The sequence below is a fragment of the Hippoglossus hippoglossus genome, chromosome 2 (genome assembly GCF_009819705.1).
Source record: "Hippoglossus hippoglossus isolate fHipHip1 chromosome 2, fHipHip1.pri, whole genome shotgun sequence".
Taxonomy (NCBI): domain Eukaryota; kingdom Metazoa; phylum Chordata; class Actinopteri; order Pleuronectiformes; family Pleuronectidae; genus Hippoglossus; species Hippoglossus hippoglossus.
This window is the reverse complement of record NC_047152.1, coordinates 5,518,660-5,542,131: the sequence shown is the minus strand read 5'-3', so window position 1 is coordinate 5,542,131 and position 23,472 is coordinate 5,518,660. Positions and strand designations below refer to the sequence as shown.

The following is a 23,472-nucleotide window of genomic DNA, read 5'->3' as shown; positions in this document are numbered from 1 at the left end:
GATCTATGTCCGTCACTGACAGATTAAAATGTGTTTCTGTTCCTGGGATGAACGCTGGAATAATTTGTGAAACCTGTCTAAGCACAACTAACAGGTTGTCTGCTCCGTTACTGGGTTGCACACTGTTTTTTGTGTGCACTTCAGGCGCCATTTGTACTGAGGTATGTGTGAGTGACAGGGTGGTGTGCAGGCACATGAGAGATGAGGTGTGTGTGTGTGTGTGTGTGTGTGTGTGTGTGAACGCATTTCTGTATGTGTGGTTGTTGTCAGATGGATGAGTAATGAGGTGTGTGTTTCTTTTGTGCACTTCCTGAGTGCTGTAGTCATCTGCTACATGTCAGGCGCTTGAGGAATAGTGTGTGTATATGTATATACACTGCAAGATCACAGCTTCAGTCTCCGAGCCAGTGCTACCTGACCTTAGTCATATCCATCACCTGACTGAGAAAACACAATCTTACACACATACTATCCTCGAGGGACACACACACACACACACACACACACACACACACACACACACACACACACACACACACACACACACACACACACACACACACACACACACACACACACACACACACACACACACACACACACACACACACACACCTGCCAGCATGGAAAACACACACTGCAGCCAGACACAGGAAAAACAGCAGGATTAAGTTCAGATAGTTAAAGTGTCAGCTTCTCGCATCGCGGCTGAGGGAAACATATGAAAGTCCCCACTTCCTGCTGCGTTAACATGTGTTGCGTCACTGTACCTCGAGGTGCTGAAAACCGGCCAAAACACGTGGGAGGGCATCGGGACGGAAAGAGCCGGAGAAGAAGCGTTACAGAGATTTTAAAAAGGGAAAAGCGATGGCGGTGAAAACTCTTTCCGCCGCTGCTGTTAACGGGCCACATTAAACGTCTCATTTATTAGCTTTGATCATGGCAGGAAGTACGAATCAATTAAAGGCCCGACCGCGTGTTTTAGCAGCGCTCAGCCTTTTGCCAATTTCACTAACTCTTCTGATAAAGACGACTAAGAGTGCGATGTGCGCCGGCTACACAAGAATCAAAGACGGAGAGAAGTGGGCCAACCTTGGCCTTCAACATCGCAGCCGGTAAAATCAATTTGAGGGGCCGACCGCATATTTATCACTCTATCAGCCTTAATTAGACTTTATCTAGCTTTCAATACCTCCTCCAAGACAAAGAGGGGCTGGAGTGTGTGTGCACACGTTAGTTTAAAGGGTTTAAGTGTGTGTTTTGCATGAGTGAGAGAGTGGAGGTCTTCAGAGGAGAGGTACAGTGAATGAGTGAGGATGAAGTGATAGCGTATTGATCCCTGGAAGTCCATCAGGCCTTGGACTCGATATGGCTGTGAGCTGTGACGGCCTCCTGGCCATTTACACACACACACACACACACACACACACACACACACACACACACACACACACACACACACACACACACACACACACACACACACACACACACACACACACACACACACACACACACACACACACACACACACACACACGTTCAGAAACTCACACACGACCGGGTTACAAAGATCCTTTGTTCCGCATCCCGACACTCTTAATCAAAGCACTAGTGTACTTGTAGGCAAACAATGATCCCTCACATGTTAAACTCTGATTACAACAGTTAAAGAAGTGTAAGGTTTTATTTTGAAAGAGCAGGAGTTAAGGGCCACTAGAACCAGCACAGCCCGAACCGAGCCTGACGGGAGCCCAATGTTTTGGGCATCAGGAGTAACCACACTCTGATGGGAGGAAGTATCCCTGAGCTACAGCAACTGTCTGGATTCAAATAAGGCTGCGGAGGACCAGGCAGGGCTTCACGTGTCAGGCAGCTGAGGGATGGAGCTTTCTGTTGTAAAGGCATTTCAAATCATCTATAATGAAGCTGTTCACTCTGTCCTGGCTCTTCTGTTTGAAGGGTACGAGGCCTGATGGTTTTTTGGACAGGAAATATGTTAACTCGCCGCCCGCTGATGCTTGGATTCTGCTTAGTCACCACTGTGTCGGACACGGCAGGGGTAAACAAGGGGACTCCTTCTCTCTCCTCCTTCCTCTTATGTGAGTTTCGCTCGCACACACTCACACACACAAGAAAAGGCAGCAGACAAAGTTCCTCTGAGTGGCGGCCTGTTTGGAAAAGAGGGAGAGCACTTGAAAAGCCGACCCTTTCAAAGTACAGCCCGAGGCTCGGAGCTGGACTGCAAGAAGAATATTCAGTGGGTTTCTCTCTTTGTCGTCAGGGAGGGACTGGTGCACACACCACGGACCTAACAGGAAACTGTGATGTTACATTTCTGTTTACAGTTTTCAGCTTTGGTCCACTGAAAATTGGACTAGTTTGAGCTGTCGTCGCTGTTTTCTTTTCCCTTAAAAAGCAATAAAAGATGGAGGATATCAATAAAATAAAGTAGAAATAGCTTTAATAAAATGTGCATTACTGGCATTTTTAATCTGCTTCCAACCAAACGCGCAGATTAGTTTCAATAAAAAAATATTACCTGACGCCCTTCCTCCTATAATTTGATGCCAGTGTGCTCACCTGGTCAGGAGACCCGTTACGCTGGTCCACAGGTGATGGCGTGTCCGTCCTCTCGTAAGACGGAGCTAGAGCCGAGTCGCTGCTGCTCCTCACCATCAGAGGCGTATCTGGGAGGAGAGAGGGGAGAGTCAAGAGATGGAGAGACATGAGGGGATGGCAAACGCAGGTCGATTAACAGAAATCACGTCATATTTGATATTTTCTCCCAACTCAGTTAGTATTCTATGGGTCCTGCCTATTCCCACAGTTCAATGACATGCAGATTGGGGTAAGGTTAAATGTGAGTGTGTGTTGGTCCTGCGATATGCTGGCGACCTGTCCAGGATGTACTCCACCTCTCGCCCAATGTCAGAGATGGAAGATAATAAGATGAAGGGAGGATGGATGGATTGTGGAATTTTATATCACGGTTTCGGCCTCGGTTACAGAATCGTTACAGCGCTGAAGGGAACTGACATCTTTTGGCAACTTTTCACAGTTGGTCATCTTGTTGAAATGAGCATCAGGGAAGCTCAGAGGGCCAGACGGACCCCTGAGGCTCTCTGCACGCTCCAGTAGCAACTCACACCAGAGCACGGAAAAGGAAGGAAGGAAATTGCAAGATCTTTTCTGACACCTGAAAATAAGCTTTCAGAAAGAAAACAAAAAGGAAGAGGATGGAATAACTGACTCCTGATTCAACATTTTGCGGATAACTCCAAATACTGTAAGTGAGATGAGATAAATTTAGCTTCAAGACACTGTAAACCCACTGTGTTTTAGAATGACTCACCCACAGGGAGGACCACCACCCACCCCTTGCATCAAAACGCCCAAACCCCACACCCACCCACAGGGTAAATTTTTCATATGGCCAGCTGTTCCCTCAAATTCACACACACACACACACACACACACACACACACACACACACACACACACACACACACACACACACACACACACACACACACACACACACACACACACACACACACACAGTTTGGAGAGGTAACATGGGCAGGTCTAAATCCAAAATTAAACCGACTCAAAAGAATCTAATTTGGACCTTTGTGCCGCTTTCTTCCTTTTAATATCCACCCCGCAGGGAGCAGCCTGGTATTTGTGGAAGCAAAAAACCATAGCGGGGCTGTTTTCAAATTCAACTCGACAGAGTAGAAAATAAAGACAGGGGAGAGGAGAGGGGGGGAGAAAAAAACCTTGAGACACAGAAAGGGAAGACAAACAAAAATTCTCTTTCCTGTAATCAATCTCTCTTTGGAGGGTCAGCGACGGGGTCCTGGTCTAACGTGGTCGGAATAGAGAGAGCAAGGGAGGAGAGCAAGTGGGAGAGAGGGAGCTGGCAGGGGTCACGGTGTGTGTGTGCGCACATAAAGAGTGTGTGTGTGATTATAGACGGATGACAAATGGCCATTCCTAACATCGCACACACACACACACACACACACACACACACACACACACACACACACACACACACACACACACACACACACACACACACACACACACACACACACACACACACACACACACACACACACACACACACACACACACACACACCAAACCACATGTTCATTGATTCGATGCCGTGTTCACGTTTGACTTATTATTTCTATTATTTATCATGAACGTCAGTCTCTTCCTCTCCTTAGAGTGAATGAAATAAGACACAATGCTGACTCACCATCACATCTGTGTGTTGTCAAGTTTAAAAAATGCTTGTTTCTTTTAATTAGAGCTCAGTTTGTGTCTGCATCGTGTTGTTGTATCGAGTAAATCAACACAACATGGTCTATTTAGAAAGAGCCGACCTCGTGTTGAAACGTTGGGACAGAAACGACACAGAAAAACAGGATGATTCGTGATAATGAAATGTGTGTTTGACTCAACACAGAAACATCTCGAGGCACAATCTGAGAGCAGGCATCAGCAAATAACACCAGACGGCGTTTCAGCTTTTATCGTCTGTTCATCGTGTGCATGTGAAACACTTTCCACAGATATGTTAACATGGAGGAGGTGGGATCCATGAGCTATAGTGCAGCCAGTCACCACTTTTGGGAGCTGGCATGTCGTCCATCTTTAAAAACAACTTCCCCAACAAATAGGAACAAAAAGGACCCGAGCTCTCTTCACCTCAACTAAGTACCTAAATTCTACAGACTTGATTTCACAGATGGTTACTGATGAACTGTGAGCAAGGACTCAGTTCCAGAATAATCTCCTCAAGGTTTGACAAACACACTAATCCTTCACCACAATGTCAATGATGCATCCTTCCGAGGGGACCAAGGCCGCTCCATGGTCACAGTCAGGGTCCGTTACCCAGCGGCCAGCCCAATAAATCCCACTTTCCATTTATTCATCACAGTCAAATCCGCCTCCATCAATCCTCCTGCCACTTAGACCTCAGAGCCCCAGGCCCGGCCATGTGAAGGAACCTGAGGGGTCCCTAGCTTTGACCTCTGACCTGTGCAGGGTCGAGCTGTGTCACCAAGGGTTAGGGATATTGATGAGAGTGACAGTTGGAAGTCCCACAGGTCAGCCACCGTTTGGACGGTCGTAAACAAGATCGACTCGGAGGAAATACCAATCGAAGGGGAGTGGGCTGCAGGAAAAGGGGCAATTTAATTTGGATTTCGTTTATTTTAGGATCAGAACATGGCGTCTTCTGCCAAAAGGGTGGAGAAGAGGTGGAGGCACACAAACTCTGGATGTGTTTTAGGTTAATTTAACGTAACTGTACACTGAACTTTCAAATAGACCCCACCCACCACACTCATCTCGGTGACCACATCAATGCCCGGACAAAAAAAAACATTGAAACACACCCAAGTTGTGTTCCTCACTCTCTCCCTTGAGTTCTGTGCGAGGGGAGAGATCTGAAGAGGCCTCGCGAACTTGTGCCGATCTGCCTCCGACTCTCCATCTGCGGCTTCTGTCTAACTAGGCTGCTTATGCAACTCCGGGAACACAGCGGTTTATTTTAAGAGTTTCCTCTTGTTTTCACTTCTGTGGAAGTTTAGTGTTGCTGCGCCGCTAGTTCACTGCCCGGGCAGGATGAAAAAACAAGGGCGCATCATGTTTCTGCCTGACTCTGTGCGGCGGTTTGTGTGTGTGTGTGCTGTACGTGTATCTGGGTACACACTTTAATCAGTGTGTGTGTGTGTGTGTGTGTGCCTTTGTTTGCCTGTGAGTTTGCATGTGCAAGCATGCATGTATGCTGTGTGTGTCCTGTATGTATTTATTACCAACAGAGACAGTGCTGTTGTGTGGATTGATATTTGTGAGTGTGTGCATGTGTGTGTGTGTTGTTCGTGCCATGGGCCAGGGTGGTCTTGTTTCTCTGGCAATCGATAGAGCAGCTCAGGCTCAGGCTGCTCATGGGATGATGTGATAAGGACTCTCTTCCTAGAAGTGTGTGTGTGTCTGTGTGTGTGTGTGTGTGCATGTGTGTGTCAGCAGATCAATGCGGGTGTAATCATCCCACCGGGGCAATGTGAAGTCCAATCACCCTGTTCAAACAAGCGGCCCCAACCTGACACACAAACACTTTGATGGCTGACTGATTACTGAATTACTTCTTGTCCTGACTGCCACCACTCAACGGGACCACTTGCCCACTATAACCAGATTATTGTGAATAATCAGATTAAGGTAATAGTGTGATTAAAGCATTCACGTGGTTTGCAGTAACCTAATTTCACCAGTTACCCCAGTTTACGTGATTGGTTCCTACGTGGGTTCGTGTCTGACATTATCCCACATTGCAACTATTACTTTTTAACAGCACATTATTCTAATAGTGAGAAAGTTGAACAGGTTATATTTACTCAGGTAATGAGTTAATGTGTTATATGAGAGCTATAGTACAATTCTCAGTATATATGTCAGTGTTAATATTACACATTTTAGGGGATGTCTGAAAACAGCGTAGGATTCATTTTCTCCGAGCTTCCAATGACTGCTGTTATTACACAGGCAAACACACACACTTCCCTAGAATAGTGGATGGGTGACGGCTTTGAGTGCATTAGGTTGTTTAACTTGCGTGCTGCGGTTCCTTTGTCGTATTGCGTGCATGTGCGCATGTCTGAATTACAAAAGAGCGGCCTTATTGCATTAGACTACCTCTGTCTGAGGGGCGTCACAGGGTCACATCATAACTAAGTTAGTCAGGGTTCAACGGGGCTAGAGAGCTGGGGTTTGTGAGGGTTGGAGGGGGGGCGGGTGGCAGGAAGAGGTCCCACTGGGTTAAAAACAGGGTGGAACGGGTGTGTGAGAGAGGGATGGGGGGGTTGGAATTAGTCCATTCACGCTCGACTGGACCCTGGGCATGCTGACAGGCTGCGGTGCTAATCTAGTTAGAGGTGGAAGCCATGCAGAGACTCGGGGAGCAGGGCAGGATGGGAGGCTGGGGACAGAGTAGGTATCTGGTGGGAGTGGAGTGGAGTGGGGGCGGGGGGGGGGGTTGATGGGTGAGGGCCCCAGGGGCCGGGTGGTGAGCCTGTGGATGGCAGGTGGTTGAGGCTGAATAGTAGAGTAGGCAAGATATGGCCGACTGGAGTGGAGAGGGGACGGATAATGGGGAGTGGGGCAGAAGTGGAGGAAGATGGCAAAGGGCAGGTGTGTGTGTGTGTGTGTGTGTGTGTGTGTGTGTGTGTGTGTGTGTGTGTGTGTGTGCGTGCGTGCGTGCGTGCGTGCGTGCGTGTCTGCGGTGTCACACTGTGTCTCTGCAGCCAACAGATGGAGGAAGCAAAATGGCAGGGTGATTAGAAAGACCCTTGTTCATTAACATCTAGCCTCATCTTTTATTTTCTCCTTTATCATTTTTATTAAAAAACAAATCAATAGAAAATAGAATAGAAAAGAAAGACGTGCACGAAAACAAAAAAAATCCTGCTCCAGATCATTTACAGTCAAATGTATCTCTAACCGGAACAAACTGCGGCCCAGACAGAGCAGAGATTTCCCCAGACACTCCCTTACACTTCCGACTGTCTAGTTTTGTGATGATGCTTCCCTCTGGAGATGCACCGTGACCCACTAACTTGTTCACTCCATTTCCTGAATGCAGTCTGAACATAGTCCGTGATACTTCTAGATAGAACCTGAAGTATGGGAGAATATATTTAGTTAAATTGGATTTTTAAGCGTTTCTGCTGTTGCTCTCATTTAACACGGCTCTGGATAAGAGCAAGAGCAAAATACCGAAAAATACAAATGCAGAAGCAAGGTGGTTATACAATTTTTAAAAAAAAACATGGAGCGAATGAGAAAAAACAAATAAAAGGTTGTTGACACGAGGAGAACAGAGCGGAGGGAGGAAAGATGCAGCGCAGCAGGATGGAAATGACAGTCATGCATCTGTTAAAAAAAAAATCTGCTTGCCTCTTATGTTTCTGGCAGCCTTTTCCTCAAATTAGCAACCGCTCCGTTTTTTGCTGAGTTCTGTGAGATCTACAGAAATCAGTGTTTTCACTCCTCAAACATCACACTCCCGCTTTTCACTTCTACCACTGCGTGAAAAAAATGACATCAGCAGAGATATTCTGAACCTTTAGTGAATTAAACCAAAACTTTTCTCTGTTTTTAACAGTTTCATATGTCATCAGCCTTTTCTTCCTCCTTTCTATCGGCCTGTTAAACTGATGTCTCACTGTCACAGAGACGGGGGATTGGCTCTACAGCGCCACATGATGTATAAGTCCATCACCGTAACGGTGCCCAGAGGGAACCAAGGAGCAGCGTGGCGCTTAATAACAACACATTTATAATGTTGTCAGACAAATACACTCACTAAAATGGGAAGAAAATACATATATACTAAACCTATATACACTAGTGACTGGATGCAACAGCGATTATCTCCTCATATCTTGCAAGAAGGAACACTGGCAAGATAGCAAGGTTTCTGACGTTTAAAAAAAATAAAACAGAAAGGCAACTTCCTCTACTGGCACTGGGAAAGGAGTCAATCGCTGATTAGTATTAGAGTGAAAACAGGAACAACTAATTGAGGAGCATGAAGTGAGAACGCTGTGTCAACGGTGCGTCTCTTTTTCACGCGCCATGACGTCACAAGCAACAATCGCTCTTTGCACAGGAGGTTCAGGCTACATCCTCACACACACTCACACACCTAATGCTGTTTCACCATCTCCACATTTTATCACACGCACAAAAATATGAAAGTGTTGATTGAGCATTGCTCTTTGGGTGTTGGAGAGATTCTTCTCTTTCAATTAAACCCGCAACTTGTTGTACATATATTCACACAGAGGGATATTTAATGATAATCATTTTTAATATAATCTGTGAGCTATAAATGCTGTTTCCTTGAGATGAAGAGGAAACATGTAAAGCCGATCTGACATACTTGCTTTGAGGACGGCCTCGTTGACTTCGATCTCTCCTCTGCCTGACTCCTGGTACATCAGGTGGGGATAGTAGTTGACCGGCTCGGGGCTGGGGGCGGCGCTGGAGTAGTTGGACAAGTTCTCTCTGGGACTGTCCGTCCTCCCGTGCTGGACTCTGTCGAACATGGCGACCAGCTGGAAGAGACACACACACACACACACACACAGAGTCCTAAATGATCACGCACATGATCTGAAGATTGCCTCAAGGTGAGTGTGAGAGTGGAAACAATGTGATTTCTGGCACATGAGCGAGCTGGATAAACGCTGCCAGGTTCTGCAGCGTTTCCACTGTGCCATGATCACAGTGCAGCTTTTATGTGATTTATCCAGCAAACAGTGGGGATGCAACCTGCTTCCTTCTGCCAAGTGTGCAGATGTGTGTGTGTGTGTGTGTGTGTGTGTGTGTGTGTGTGTGTGTGTGTGTGTGTGTGTGTGTGTGTGTGTGTGTGTGTGTGTGTGTGTGTGTGTGTAAGGAAAGCAAACAAAGCTGGATTCACAGCTCATCTCCTTCTTACGGTGCAGAGGGAACTTCGGCAACTTCTTCCTTCCTGACCAAAGAGGAAAACGTGCCCAGCGACCGGGCCGAGCGTCGGTTCAGAGGAGCTAACACACACGGCAAGGCGCGGCGAGGTGTGTACGTATGAAATTAACAGTCAAATGAGATCTGACACGAGAATGAGAAGCTGCCAAACACAATGACACGGCTGCCACGATGAGGCGGCGGGGAGAGACGGGGGCGGCCAAATCAACAGGGGATGGAGGGCAGGACAACGACAAACAATCCTAATTGAGACAGGGACATGATGGCAGATAGAGCGAAGGGGGAACGTGTGTGTGCGTGGCGACTGCGGGGCCCGTGCAAGTGCGGGTGCGTGGTTTGATAAATGGGCGCGTGGCGGCGTGACGCTCTCATTAGACGGTGCTGGCGAAGGAAATGACCACTTAATGAAAAGCAATAACCGCAATGGAACAGGGGGATGGAAAAGGAAACAACAGACGAGTGGAGGACGTCAATTATCAACAAAAGGAGTTCGGAAGCTGAGTGTGTGTGTGTGTGTGTGTGTGTGTGTGTGTGTGTGTGTGTGTGTGTGTGTGTGTGTGTAAACAATAACCACGGAGGAGGTGGCAAGATATGTATCATCCATCATGCTGTGACGCCGCCTCTCACCTCAACCTCCCGTGATTCAATATCCCTGTGACACCTGGCCAATGCTAAGCTAAGGAGAAGCCTCTACTGTGTTGGTGTGTGAGAGTGTGTGCGCGTGTGTGTGTGTGTGGAGATTAAAGCAAACGAGTGAAAGAAAAGATGAGGAATCGAGGGGCTGGCTGATGCAGAGAAGAGAGTGAAAAGAAAAGAGCGAACACCAGGAAAACAATCTGATTGCGCCGCTTGATGGATGCATCTCGAGCTCTTTCTCTCTTCTTTATCTGCTTTCCTCTCTCCCTTCTTATCTCCCTCCCTCCCTCTCTCCCCCGTCTCTCTTTCTCCAAACTCGCTGACGGCATCAATCAAAGCAGAAGTCTCGGAACATCATGTGGATGCGCCGACGAGCCGACAGCGACTTCCTCTACCGTGCGGAGGGCGGTGATGATGATGATTTGTTTTTCAGGGACTTTATTTTTTTTCCTGGCTGACACAGGTGGGGGGGGGGGTGGGGGAGTGGTGCTGATGAAGGCCGCCCTGCTGCTGCTCATCATTACTCAATCAAACGCAAAGTATCAACAAAATCACTTGATTCGGAACAAGTTGCAGAAGGAAATTGACTTTTTCGAGGCACCGTTTTTCCAACGATGATGATGATGAGGTCGCCATAACCATTAATCTGAGCAAGGGGGCATTTGCATTTCATCCAGAATATTCAAAGTCAAAGCTCAGGCAAATAAAGGAAAAAACACTATTAACTGAACAAATGGAACTGTTACGTGATAAATGGACCCAGGGTCATGCAGACCAGCAGGGACGCAGCACAGCCGACAACAGACAGCTGCTGATGAGGGTCAAACGGAGGTGAGAAACAGACTGACAGCATGTTATAGTGCTGAGGGCAAACCTTCACTGATTCTATTCTGTGTAACAGTCACTTTCTGACAAGCTCCAAAACAGCAAAGACAGTGCCACAAAATATATCTGCATGGCTAGATGCCATTTAGGGTTAAGTAAAATAGTTTTTTTGTTGGTTAAGGGTACTAATAAAGTTTTTGGATGTCCAGCTATCAATCAGCTGTTCCATGCACAAGAGACAACAATCATAACAACTGTGAAATTACAGGATGCAACTTCAGGTCTCTCAATCCCCCCCCCCAAAAAAAGACATAGTTTGATGACGTTGGGAGTTGTAGTCTTCACCACCATAGCGGACAAAAATCTACCTGATGCAAATCACGTTCACGGATGAAGTCATGGTTGAAGTCATATTCATATTATGCAGGAAACAGCAATGAATATAAATTGTGATCCATTTTTACTCCGTCATATGTTGTGTGTCCAGGACGTCACAGCAGAGACGTACAAATCCACGGGTGAAGCGGATATGACGACCAGAATGAAACATCCCGTTACCTTGAATCAAATTGGAGAACAGAAAATTCTAATTTTCAAAAATGGTTTGAAAGTCCGTCCTTCAAATCCTGCACCAACACGCTCGTCTCCAGGACCCCGTGCCCTGGATGAACAACAAAACCTTGACTGGTTCACGGTGTGCAGGTTTTCTCCCAGTCCCTCCTGACTGGCATTAGTATTCCAGGAAACAAATCTGCCTTATTCTTCATGCTGGGTCCGATCGGGGATATTGATATGAACCCGAGGAGCCTGCATGTCAACTACTGCTGAATAATGTGACCCCTTTGTCTCATTTCCATCTCACACACACACACACACACACACACACACACACACACACACACACACACACACACACACACACACACACACACACACACACACACACACACACACACACACACACACACACACAAACCTTTCGTATTGTCATGTAATGATCATGCGGCGTGTGTATCCAACGTGACCAGACTAGCTGGAAGGACTGTGGATGAATGTGTGTGTGTGTGTGTGTGTGTGTGTGTGTGTGGCCGAGTCAAAGTGATTATCATGACATACATATCAATACAAGGCATGAAGCAAAGACAGACATAAACAGTGTGGAATCTTGTCTACACTAATTGTCTACACACTGCCTACAGCATCGAGTTATAAAATGTTGTAATAATCTGCCCGTGCAATTACTCAGTTTCATAGAAAGACAAGAATAAACCAACCCACACTTATTCTACCTTTGTGTTTTCCTTCTATTTACAGTTATTTGTAATAAAGTGTATGGTTATACTGTAAAATAACAAGCCTAAATTACATTGTATTGTCATAAGGGTTTGATAACAACATCTTAGGAATCGTAGCCATTTTTATTAAGGCCAATAGATCGGTATTGGAATAGTTTTACTCCCTGAAATCAGTATTGGCCCCAAACATCTATTTCGATCAAGCTCTAGTTTAGAACACATTATGAACTTTGCAGTTGCAGCACTGTTAAATGTAGATGTTAAAATCTTGATGTGGAGGCTGCAGGGCGGTGCAACGTGTAAATCCGTCATTCAACAACTCAAACCCTCTGTTCTGATGAAGTGACCTTGTGCATAACACTGACTCTGCCGGTTCCGAGCCTGACCTTTGACCTCCCTCTTAAAAGTTCTATATATTCTGTGATCAATAAACTCACTCATTAGTATGATTGCTTTGATGGCGCCTGCACGAGCCGACGGCCAATCAGACGCGGCGTTTAAATGCATCACGGTTTATTAGAATATTTAATGGTGAGGATATGAAATGATCCCAGCTGCTGTAAACAGTATATTGTGTTTACATGTTGCGACTCACAGATGGAGCAGTTGAGTGTTTTTAATAATTGATGCACTCGCTAGGAATTAATTAGACGAATGCAGCACGTCCTGTACGGAACACACGAGGGAGAGGACACACACACACACACACACACACACACACACACACACACACACACACACACACACACACACACACACACACACACACACACACACACACACACACACACACACACACACACACACACACACACACACACACACACACGGGAAGTTCACACACTGTATAAAAAGGCATTACTTAAAAAACACAGCTCAGAATACACAACTGTGGACACAATCTCATGCACACACACTTTTCACGGTTAAAGGACAAACAGTGCCCCCTTGCTTAAGTGGAACACTACTGCAGCTGCTGGTACCACTCAAGCATACATAAGTATCACACACACACACAAACAAACACACACACTTCCCTATTTCATCTGCTGGTACTAATCAACCCATTTTTCTTCTCCCCTCTCATCGCTGTCTAACCCTGCTGTGTGTGTGTGTCTGTGCTTGCTTGCTTGCTTGCTTGCGTGCGTGCGTGCGTGGTACCAGTCTATTGAGATGCTCTGCTTTTGTGCTGTTGTCATTTATCTTACGACTGGCCCGCTCTCCTCCGTTTTCTCCCTCTCATGCTATTCTTCATTCCTTCTTTGAACAAGAGATGCATAATTCAGAGGGAGCACACGGAATCCTGACAGTAGTATGGTAACCCAATCATCTCTCTCACACACACACACACACACACTTATATTTACAGTACACACAGACTTTCTTCACTAAAGTGCATGTTTAAAAAAAAACTATTTTAGACACCTGTTTTTTTTCAAATGCTAAAACGTGAATCAGAGAACAAGCCTCCTACTCGCAGCACACTGACACGACGGCAGAAAAATGAAAAGCCCGCGCTACCTGACAATCTCACTTGGCGTGCACGTTTGTGATCGCACCATAGCTGAAAGGAGCCAAGCTGCAGTTTTACGGTCAAATGGTGGAACTGTGCACAAAATAAAACACTTTCTCTGCGAGGAAAAGCGCTTTCGTGTAGCTGGTGTTGTTTTGTTTTTTTTCTTCTTTTCATTTCTCCGAATCGCAGGCGGCTGAGGTGTGAAGACTGTGGAGAAGTCGACAGAAATGTACCGACGCCACGTGTGAATTAGACGCCCGCTCGACAAAGACGCAGGCGCCGTGCGTGGAGAATGAGCTCCTCCACGGCTGTAAAGTGTGATGAATATTGACAGTTCGCAGGTGAGGTAAGAGAATCTCACCCTTGCCGGAGCAGAAATTTGCTTCTTTAAAATCCATGGCATCGTGTGAGAAATGACAATCAATTTGAAACCAGGCGTCGACAGTGATTTGCGGTTTTAAACAGACTAGCAGGTAATCGTAATTAGTGACACTCTGCGGCATGAAGAGCGGCGATGTTGAGGATGTAGCTGCAGGTTGAGAAACATCTATTATCAATGTTTAATTCATAAAAGGAGACGTACAATGATGGGATTCTGATTATTTAAATACTGCGCACGCTTTCCACAATTCACTAAACATTGCTATTTAAGTTAAGCTGCTTTCAGACGTGCACTGATGTTTGTGAGAACGCAGACGTCTGAGTCACTTCTCCTGCCAGCACCAAAGTAAAATGCCCTGGAAAATGGAACATGAGGATGTTTCTAAAAATCAAACTGGAAAAAGCACAAATATCTAAGTGGTGTCAAAACACAAAGGGAAATAATGTGTCTCTGATGTCGCACCGTGCGCAGCATTGCATTCTGGTCTATGAGGCAGATGTCAGTGCAGGAATCCAGATGTTTTATTCATCGTTTAACACTGGTAAAAGACTGATTTTGGAATATAAAAAAGGGAAGCACTTACTTATTATGGACATACAAAAAACAAAAACATGAACACACCCCCTTCAACACTATATTTAAATGCACTCAAGCATGTAACACAAAGTAGTCCATGTTCAAGAGCACACGCAGTACACAGACACACATTTTTCAGGGCACCGCCGGGGCCGTCGCAGGAATGTTTGGCCCGTGTTATTTAAACAAGTAGAAAATTGGTTGTATTACCGGTGAGAGCAGGGATAATCCTACTTCTATTTCAGCCCGAATCTATACAGCACACTACCAGATGTGGGGGATTACCTCCCAGGAACACACACACCTGGCATTAGGCCTAGCGCGCGCACGCACGCACGCACGCACGCACGCACGCACGCACGCACGCACACACACACACGATTAGAGAAGCAACAACAAAGACGCTAAGGAGGGACACACACCGTCTCAAGCAGATGCACAATCCGACTTGTCTGCCGGTTGGTGAGGGACACCTTAAAAATAATGACTCGTACACACAGACATCAGGACTTGAACCTCTAAATCTCTCCCGTCTTCCTGTTTGAAGGGATGCCAGAGGTTCCACACAGCGGCTCGTACTTCCACATCGAACATAACGGGCTCTTTGATGCTTCTGACAGACTGATCTAAACATGAGCACACCAAAGTAAATTCCTCTGTCGGTGCAGCCGGTCGGAGCATTTACATTCATTCAAATTTAGCAAACGATGACCCAGATCTTTCAGGATTTACAAAAAAAAAACCAACAAGCAAAACCTGAGGAATCGTGAATTCAGGGAAATGGAGAAAGAAATCTGTGTAGATCTGCATTATTGACAGGTTCTCTTTCCGGCAAAAGCCAAAACGTAAGAAATGTTCTTCATGGTGTTCAGAAGGGTTGAGTTATCACACTCTCTCTCTCTCTCTCTCTCTCTCTCTGCATCCACACACACATCTGTCACATGATGGAGCACATATGCACCCGGTGAGAGTACACACACCCATTAACACACACATGCATACTCAAAGCGAGCCACCAGCTGAGGTGCCGCGGTGCCGGGCTACACTCGGTGACACGCCACATTATTATTTATGCACATTCATAAAGGGTGAGGGTAAACTCTTCATAAATCACCCGTGCCCGAGAGGCCCCCAGAAAGAGGGAATGGAGGGATGAGGAGAGAGAGGGAGGGATGTGGGTGACAGTCAGGGCTGCGGGACTCGTATTTCTCAGGCAGAGCGAGACAAATATCAAGCCCGGCTCGTTCATCATTACCGCAGTGCAAACACATCAGCGGCGGTTACACTGGTCCTGTTCTGCATCTGTGGACACACACACACACACACTCAGAGGGACATGGGCTCCCCTGGCGCACAGGAAGTCATAACCTCCTTCTCATGAGTGTGCACAAACACACGTTCCCACACACGAAAACACAACGCAGGAGGGAAAAAAAAATAAAAAATCACACACGTTTTTGCAAAAGTCTAATAATCAGCTTTCTTTTCCCTGTGGCCACCGGAGGGGCCAGCTGCTCCCTCCCTCCCTCCCTCCATGCTCCCTCCTTCCTCCCGGGGTCCGACGGAGAAATGGAAGGAGTGATTAACTCCGACCCCTTCACCTGTGTCTCTCCCTCCCTCCCTCCTCCCATCCGCCCTCTCTTGAACACTACACTCTCATACTTCCCATCACCTCGCTCTCTCGGCCCTTTACCTTCCTCTTTACGCAAGGGCGGAACTTTAAAGTTTTGGAGGATTTTAAAGTGAAATCTGGATTTTTCATTACCATCATTAAATTATTGATTATTTATGGTTTTTTTCCCCCTAAGATTTTCAATTCCATCAGCTCAGATTGCTTCTTTAGGCCTGAACATGTGGGTTTACGCCGCAGTCGGAGCTTGCTGATACACGTGTTACATTCACGACTTGCTGTTGCCATGGAGAGGCAGCATCACTCACAGCCTGGAGGTGTTGCAAAACTCACCTTTTTCTTCCACCAATCAACATATGTTTTTTTTCCTGAGAGTCATCAAAGCCTGGAGAGAAATTTGCGCTGCGGTAAAAGTCCACGAGCCCAACGAGGACAAAACACGGCGGGACAGAAGCATCCATCCACGTATATAAATGTCTGGGGGGCCGGAGCTCAGACTATATGGTTACTTTTACAGTATCATTAAACTGGAAATAGATGTGAGGCTGTGAGGAGCTCCACTCTGACTGCACTGCAGCGATTTAATGAAGGACACCGAGCTCATTAACCGAGTGTGGATCAGCTTCTAATTAACAATCAATGCAAAGCAGGTATTTAAGTAGTGCCTGAAAAAAAGTTAAGGGATGAATCTGGAAAGAAAACAGTTCAAAAACCTTTTTGTTTTATGAGCCACTTTGTACTTTCTCCTCCAGAGACAGATCGTAACACTTTTGCTGTATTATCGACCCAAATACAAATACAGTTTATATATCTATTCAATTCTTCTTATCTGACACAAACTAAGAAGTCAGGTCACCATGGACGGGAGGAGGAAATGAGCTGAGGGGAAAACATAGAATTGTAAATGGATATTAAATGGAGATTGGAAAGAAAGATGTAATTTGCCAACTGAATTGTATTTAAAATCTTTGACTGGGCTACGCCGCACTAATTAACTCCTCTTGGGTTATTTCTGGATATGAACTGTATTTGTATGAATGAATATATAGGGGAATATATATTTGATAATCCTTATAAGTTTGTACTTTTCCACCTATTTGATGATTTTATAACCTGAACCATTAATCAATACTTTTATAAATATGCTTTTTGGCCTTTATAGGATTTGTCAATCATATTTTTTTCGAAGAGTAGAAAGCTGAATAATTTCCAACCCCCCAAAAACAACCACTCCTCTGTTCCATATGTCCCTTTCATGTTAAATATAGGTTGGCTAATAATTCGAGTGGCCCATTCACACACATTACCGGCCACAGAGCACCATTCATTAGGCCAATCAGTGAGGTGATGAGGGTGAGAGGCTGAAAAAAAAAGAGTAGTAATAACAGTGTGCGTGTGTTTGTGTATGCAACACAATGGACACAGATGTGGTCTCAGCTGTGCAGTCGCACCAGAAACCATTAAATATTTAACCTAAATGAGTTGGGATTCAGTATCACAAGCATTTATCCTCTTGTTGCTGCAAAAACCACACACACACACACACCGCAGCGCGTGCACGAGGGAGCGCGCACACGGCCGCCACTGTGACTTTCTGCTGATTTGAGTTATTAGCAGTTGGAGTGAGCTGAGACTCGGGAGCAGAGGGAAAACACCCCACGCTTCACACAACCTCACACACACACACACACACACACACACACACACACACACACACACACACACACACACACACACACACACACACACACACACACACACACACACACACACACACACACACACACACACACACACACACACACACACACGTCTGTGGCAAAGTCATGGAGGAAAACAGATGGCTCGCGCGAGGCTGCTTAGGTCAGAGAGTACGTTTGCTGTAAACAAGTTGATCTATAATAGATCATTAGCTGGATGTGATTAGCTCCTCTGCAGGCTGCTGTGCCAAAATCCCTGTTAAATGATAAGGCTAATACTGACGGCAAACACAACACAAGCTGCAGCTTCACCGCACTGTCAATGTCACCGGATGAAACTTTTTATATTGAGAGATGCTCCGATACCATTTTTCCATTCCTGATACCGATACCTGGACTTTGGCAAATCGGCCAATAACGACTACCGATTAGATACCAGGGCTTTTTATTTTAACAATCTTTAACAACAGCAAAAGCTAATACATACAGAGAATGATGCCATAGAACTACTTTTATTATCTAGTTTGACACAAATAAATAAATCAAAGAATACACAATAATTACTTCCTTCAAATAGCGCAAAACTAAAGTATTACATACAGTACACGTCACTGTTTTTATTTGTGGGACTTTCCAGCATGAAATATTTTATCTGGGTGAAACTATCGTCTGGGAAACGATACTTGTGGTATGTAACAGATCTTTGATGCAGATCTCCACCTACTCTTGTTTGAGCGTTTATAGTCGTTTTTGCAATTTCGTCTGGAGGTTGTGTGGACGGAGATTCTTTTTAATAGCAGAAAAAAAATAAAATCAGAATTTTAAAGATGTGGCATCGGATAAGTACGTAGATTCACAGACTTGACGATGCCCGACCGTATCGGAGAGGTTACCGATTCTGGTATCGGATCATCTCTATTTCTATTCATACATAAATTCATGTTTCACGTCATGCAGCTGCTGCACTGGATTCCACACATCATTTGAAATACGGACCATGACAAAGACAGCCGCCTCCTCCTCATCCCCGTGTCTCATCTTCTTCCACACTGATTACGCACACGTGTCATTAGGAAAAGTAGGTCCGCAGAAGACCTGAGCACGGCCGCCCTCCCAGGTTCCTGCTGCCAGACCACAGCAGGCGCAGGCAGGTTCGGTTACAGCCAGACCGTCTCGCTCCATTAGGAGCTAATGGGCGTTGGGATGGCGACACAGAGGGCAACACGGACTACGTGTGATTAACAGAAGGAGAGGCACCAAAGGACAAGATCTGAGGGCGGGATGACCTAACCTCGCCTCCGTAAATCACACACACACACACACATCTACGCAGAGAGAACTGAAACAGGCCTTATCCGAAACCGAATCCCAGACTTTTGCTTCAGTGAACTGACAAATCACTTTGGAGAAGTGCCATCATTCAAAGTCAGAGCGTAGAGCAATGGATCATGTAAAGGAATTAAAATCGCAAAGTGCAACTTTATGAGAAAACTCCACATGCGTGCGAGTCGATGAAAAGCCGGGCACAGCAAGAAATATTTCTCCTTAAACCTTTAAGCTCTCTCATCGTAATTACAATCAAACAGGGTATGGTGTGTGTGTGTGTGTGTGTGTGTGTGTGTGTGTGTGTGTGTGTGTGTGCGCCTGTGTGCGTAGGGGGGTATTGTTAATTGAATATAATCAGATGAAGAGCTGTTGTGGTGGAAGGGGGGAGTCGAATCAAGGTCGAGACTGATGAGATACGATCAAATCAGCTCAAGTGACCGAATCCCGCCGCGCGAAACATTCACCCGCTCCGTTCTGATCTGATCCGATCTGTCGGTAACAGTCTCACACCGAGATGATCTCACTTTATTCAATATACTGTTTGTTTACTGGAGATCTGAATATATTATTGTGTCCCTCTAATACATCTTTAAGGAGTTTACATTCTTTCTAGAACATATAGACTACTGAGCATCTCAAGGCACTAATCCATTTTCTGAACCCCCCTATGAAAGTCACTCTTTTGCACATCATGGGTATAAGAAGTCATGAGGACTTAGGAAAAGAACTGAAACCAGGAGAAAATCTATATATTTTTTTTTAAACCAACTTCATTTATAACAGGAGACGAATCCAGACTTTAGAGTACAGAGAAAAACTCAAAATTACCTGAGCAGAAGGACACCTCCGGGGAAAAATTGTTTTCAGTTTACTCACAGGAAGTAAGAACAAAATAAATATTACTGAAGATAAAAAACACAACAAACAGGACTGAAATGTTGAAATAATATAAAACATGAGAAATATAGAAGTAGAGAAAACTGATCCATTCAACTAATATTTGATTTTTTTTTAAAAAGGGGAGGAAAGACTGATCAGTAGAATCCAACAAATTTAGATTTAACCGAATACAAATAATAAGTAATAATACCTTTCTAAAAATAGCAACGAGCCCTTTCATGGCATAAACACATGTCAGAGAAAAATCTCCAACTCTGACTTAATCATTCTTGGCATTTGGTTTACAAGACCACCAAGTATCTCGTCACGTAAGTCTAAATACAAACGCTGCAGGGGGACGTGCAAACATACAGTTTATTCTGTCATTCCTGCAAAACCGGACAAACACTGTTTTGAATACGATTTCTTATAATGAGAATACTGGCTGAAAAACTGAACCTTTAAACTGAAGACTCATTTGCCATTATGCAATTTAGTTTCTGACAATCAAGTCGAAAAAATGCTGGAGCCTCCGGGCTTCGGCGGCGATGGCAACCTTCAAAAAAATAAATGTTCTTTTTACGAATAAAATCAATTAAGCAGACAAAAGGAGGGAAATAATGGCAGGCTACAGGTGAACTACAGCTGCTTTATACTAAACCCCAGTCATGTGCAGCATCCATGCAATTAATATTCAAATGTGTGAGACGGACATGATGCTGAACGCGCCCGCAGGTAGGGATGTATGGATCATGATTAGAATGTGAAGAGGGTATAGATTCTGATTAGGACGGCATGCATGTGACATTTTCTAATCATCGCACTTAAACCTCATGTTCCTGCTCATCACCGGCCATTCAGACCCCGTGTGCGCAGTTACGCGACTATTCAGACGCCAATCAAACGCGGTCGACGCCGAGTGAGGGGAAGCGGAGGTGAGGGGGCGAGGTGTCACGGAGCACCAAAGGCTAATCAGCACGTCGGGCGCCTCGCAATCACAAACCATTCACTAAACGGATTCTCCGGCGGGGTTAGCACGTTTTTCAGGGAACGCTTTATTGTCGCCTGTCGGAGGCGGGCTGACATCTGACATCTAGTAAATGACTTCAGGCAAATCACAAGACGCAACTTACAGGAGAGTTCTCCTCGGACTGGTGGGAATGAATCCACAGAGGCATTATTTGATCGTGAGATGTGAAGCTGCAGATATGGACGCTGTTGTGTGTGGCTGTTAAATGTGCATGACTGACTTCACTTTGTGTTGAGAGACTGCAGACCTACAAAGGCTGCCTGCAGAATTAAGCATTTGCCTGTTGCCATGTGTTTAATCTTTGTCTATGTTCATATTAATAAATCTATTGACCGAGTACAGACTCGGCTACCAGACTATGAACCAGAACTAAGACACATGATCATATCATCACGGTTTTTGCATCTGGAAACTTGCTCCTAGTCTGTTTCAGAATAGAATTGAAGATTTTACTGATTACTACTAAGAGCGTCACATTCTTAAGATGTACTTTTATTAGAGAAAAAAGCCTAACCAGTCACAATTATCTTAAATGAATTAATCTAAGGAAGTGTTTAAGTGTTTTAGTATCGGAAAAAAGTCAAATCTGTATAAAGGTCAATAGATATCAAAGAATATGATGTAAAAGTGGTATATATATATATATATACATACGTAAAGGCCTTTCATGTATGTGTCTGTGTGTATAACCTGCAACTTTAAGTGTGTAAATGATTCCTCATGTGCTCTGTAATTAAAATCATTATTCAAAGCAGTGTCATTACTCATAAAAAGTTACAAAAGCTCATAACCACAAGACCAAACTTTAAATATCATAATACGTTTTCCGTGTGACCGATCCATTTTTCTAGCCCCGCGTCCTCCGCTGTGACACGCGGGCAGAAGAGATGCATGGTGGGAGATGGCCTCGAAATCAAGCAGGCTGACATTTCGGAGCGAGATCAGCTGAGACCATTTGCATTCCGGCAACCAGAGACCGCACAGGAGGTTCATCTCCGCCTTGTAGGCGTTGTGATTAAAAAAGGGCTAATTAAAGAGAGATGGAGGAAATCATTCCCGTTTTTTTTTTTTCCATTAAATTTCCCATGAAATTAGATTTCTCATTGGCTGCACTGGATGTGGTTTTTTATGCCTTTTTCCCCCCCTCCCTGGCGAAAACAAGGTCCGTGTAGGGTAATGTGTCTGTGTGTTCAGGCACATGGAATGAAGAGTGACAGTCCACTTAGGAGAAGACGTTCTGCTCCCTGAGTCTAATTCCCATTCTGGTGGGGATTGGCGTGACAAGAGGGGACACTCACACATGTTAAACATTCAAATTTCAGCTGGGTGAGGGTGCAGGGAGAGGATTGATGAGACCTATAATCAAGCAGCATCTACAGTACATGGAGTTCCATCTCTGTGGCAGACAGCATCTTTTTTTGGGGACAAAATACTCTGTTATAACACGTATAGCCAGACAGCTCCTGTGCACCGTGGAGACGTATGGGAGTAATGGCTGCGGCTAATGCGGGTTCCCGAAGGACCGTGAATGGGGGGGAGAATGACAGTTCTGGTGGCGGTAAATGGGCGAATGTGTGGAGGTAAAGCACTACATCTGTAACTGCTACTGAAAAGAGGGAGAGGGATGAGAGGGAGGATGGGGGGCGAGAGGAGAGGAGAGGATAGGAAAGGAAGGGACAGGAAAGATAAGGAAAAGAAAGGTAAGGATTGAAATGAGAGAAATTCTGAATGATGGCTATAAATTTCAAATTTGACAACTCGAGAAATGGAAAAAAGATGGATGATTGAAAACGTCTCTATTAATGTGGCAGTTCATCACATTACGTGAGTGAACAACAGCATAACTGTCACTAGAGATATCTTCCTCCGCCACCGTCTCCATACATTGTTTTTCTGCCATATTTGTGTAGCCACTGTGACCTTTGACCTGTGAGATGTTCTTAAGTTTACAAGTTCACGAGGCGAAAACTGGTTTTGCAAGGTCAGTGTGTCCTTGAACGTTTGATGGACTGAAGTACAGACGCGTGAAACGATGGACGGACTACTCCCAAAAAACTAAAATTACCTGTAATAATAAACCAGGCGTAAGAAGGACAGACGAGATGAAGGATAAAGAGGAAAAAGC

General features: G+C 45.2%; 1 protein-coding gene across 2 annotated transcripts in view; it reads right to left on the bottom strand.

Annotated features, from left to right (window-relative positions):
- Positions 1-23,472, bottom strand: part of pard3ba (par-3 family cell polarity regulator beta a) — a 133,825-nt gene that overhangs the window by 100,130 nt on the left and 10,223 nt on the right. For both annotated transcript variants that reach the window (XM_034611081.1, XM_034611090.1), the window contains exons 3-4: positions 8,969-9,143; positions 2,584-2,690 (exon numbers count right to left, since the gene is read on the bottom strand). In XM_034611081.1, the coding sequence (XP_034466972.1) occupies positions 2,584-2,690; positions 8,969-9,143 (282 nt within the window). The remainder of the gene's footprint in view (positions 1-2,583; positions 2,691-8,968; positions 9,144-23,472) is intronic.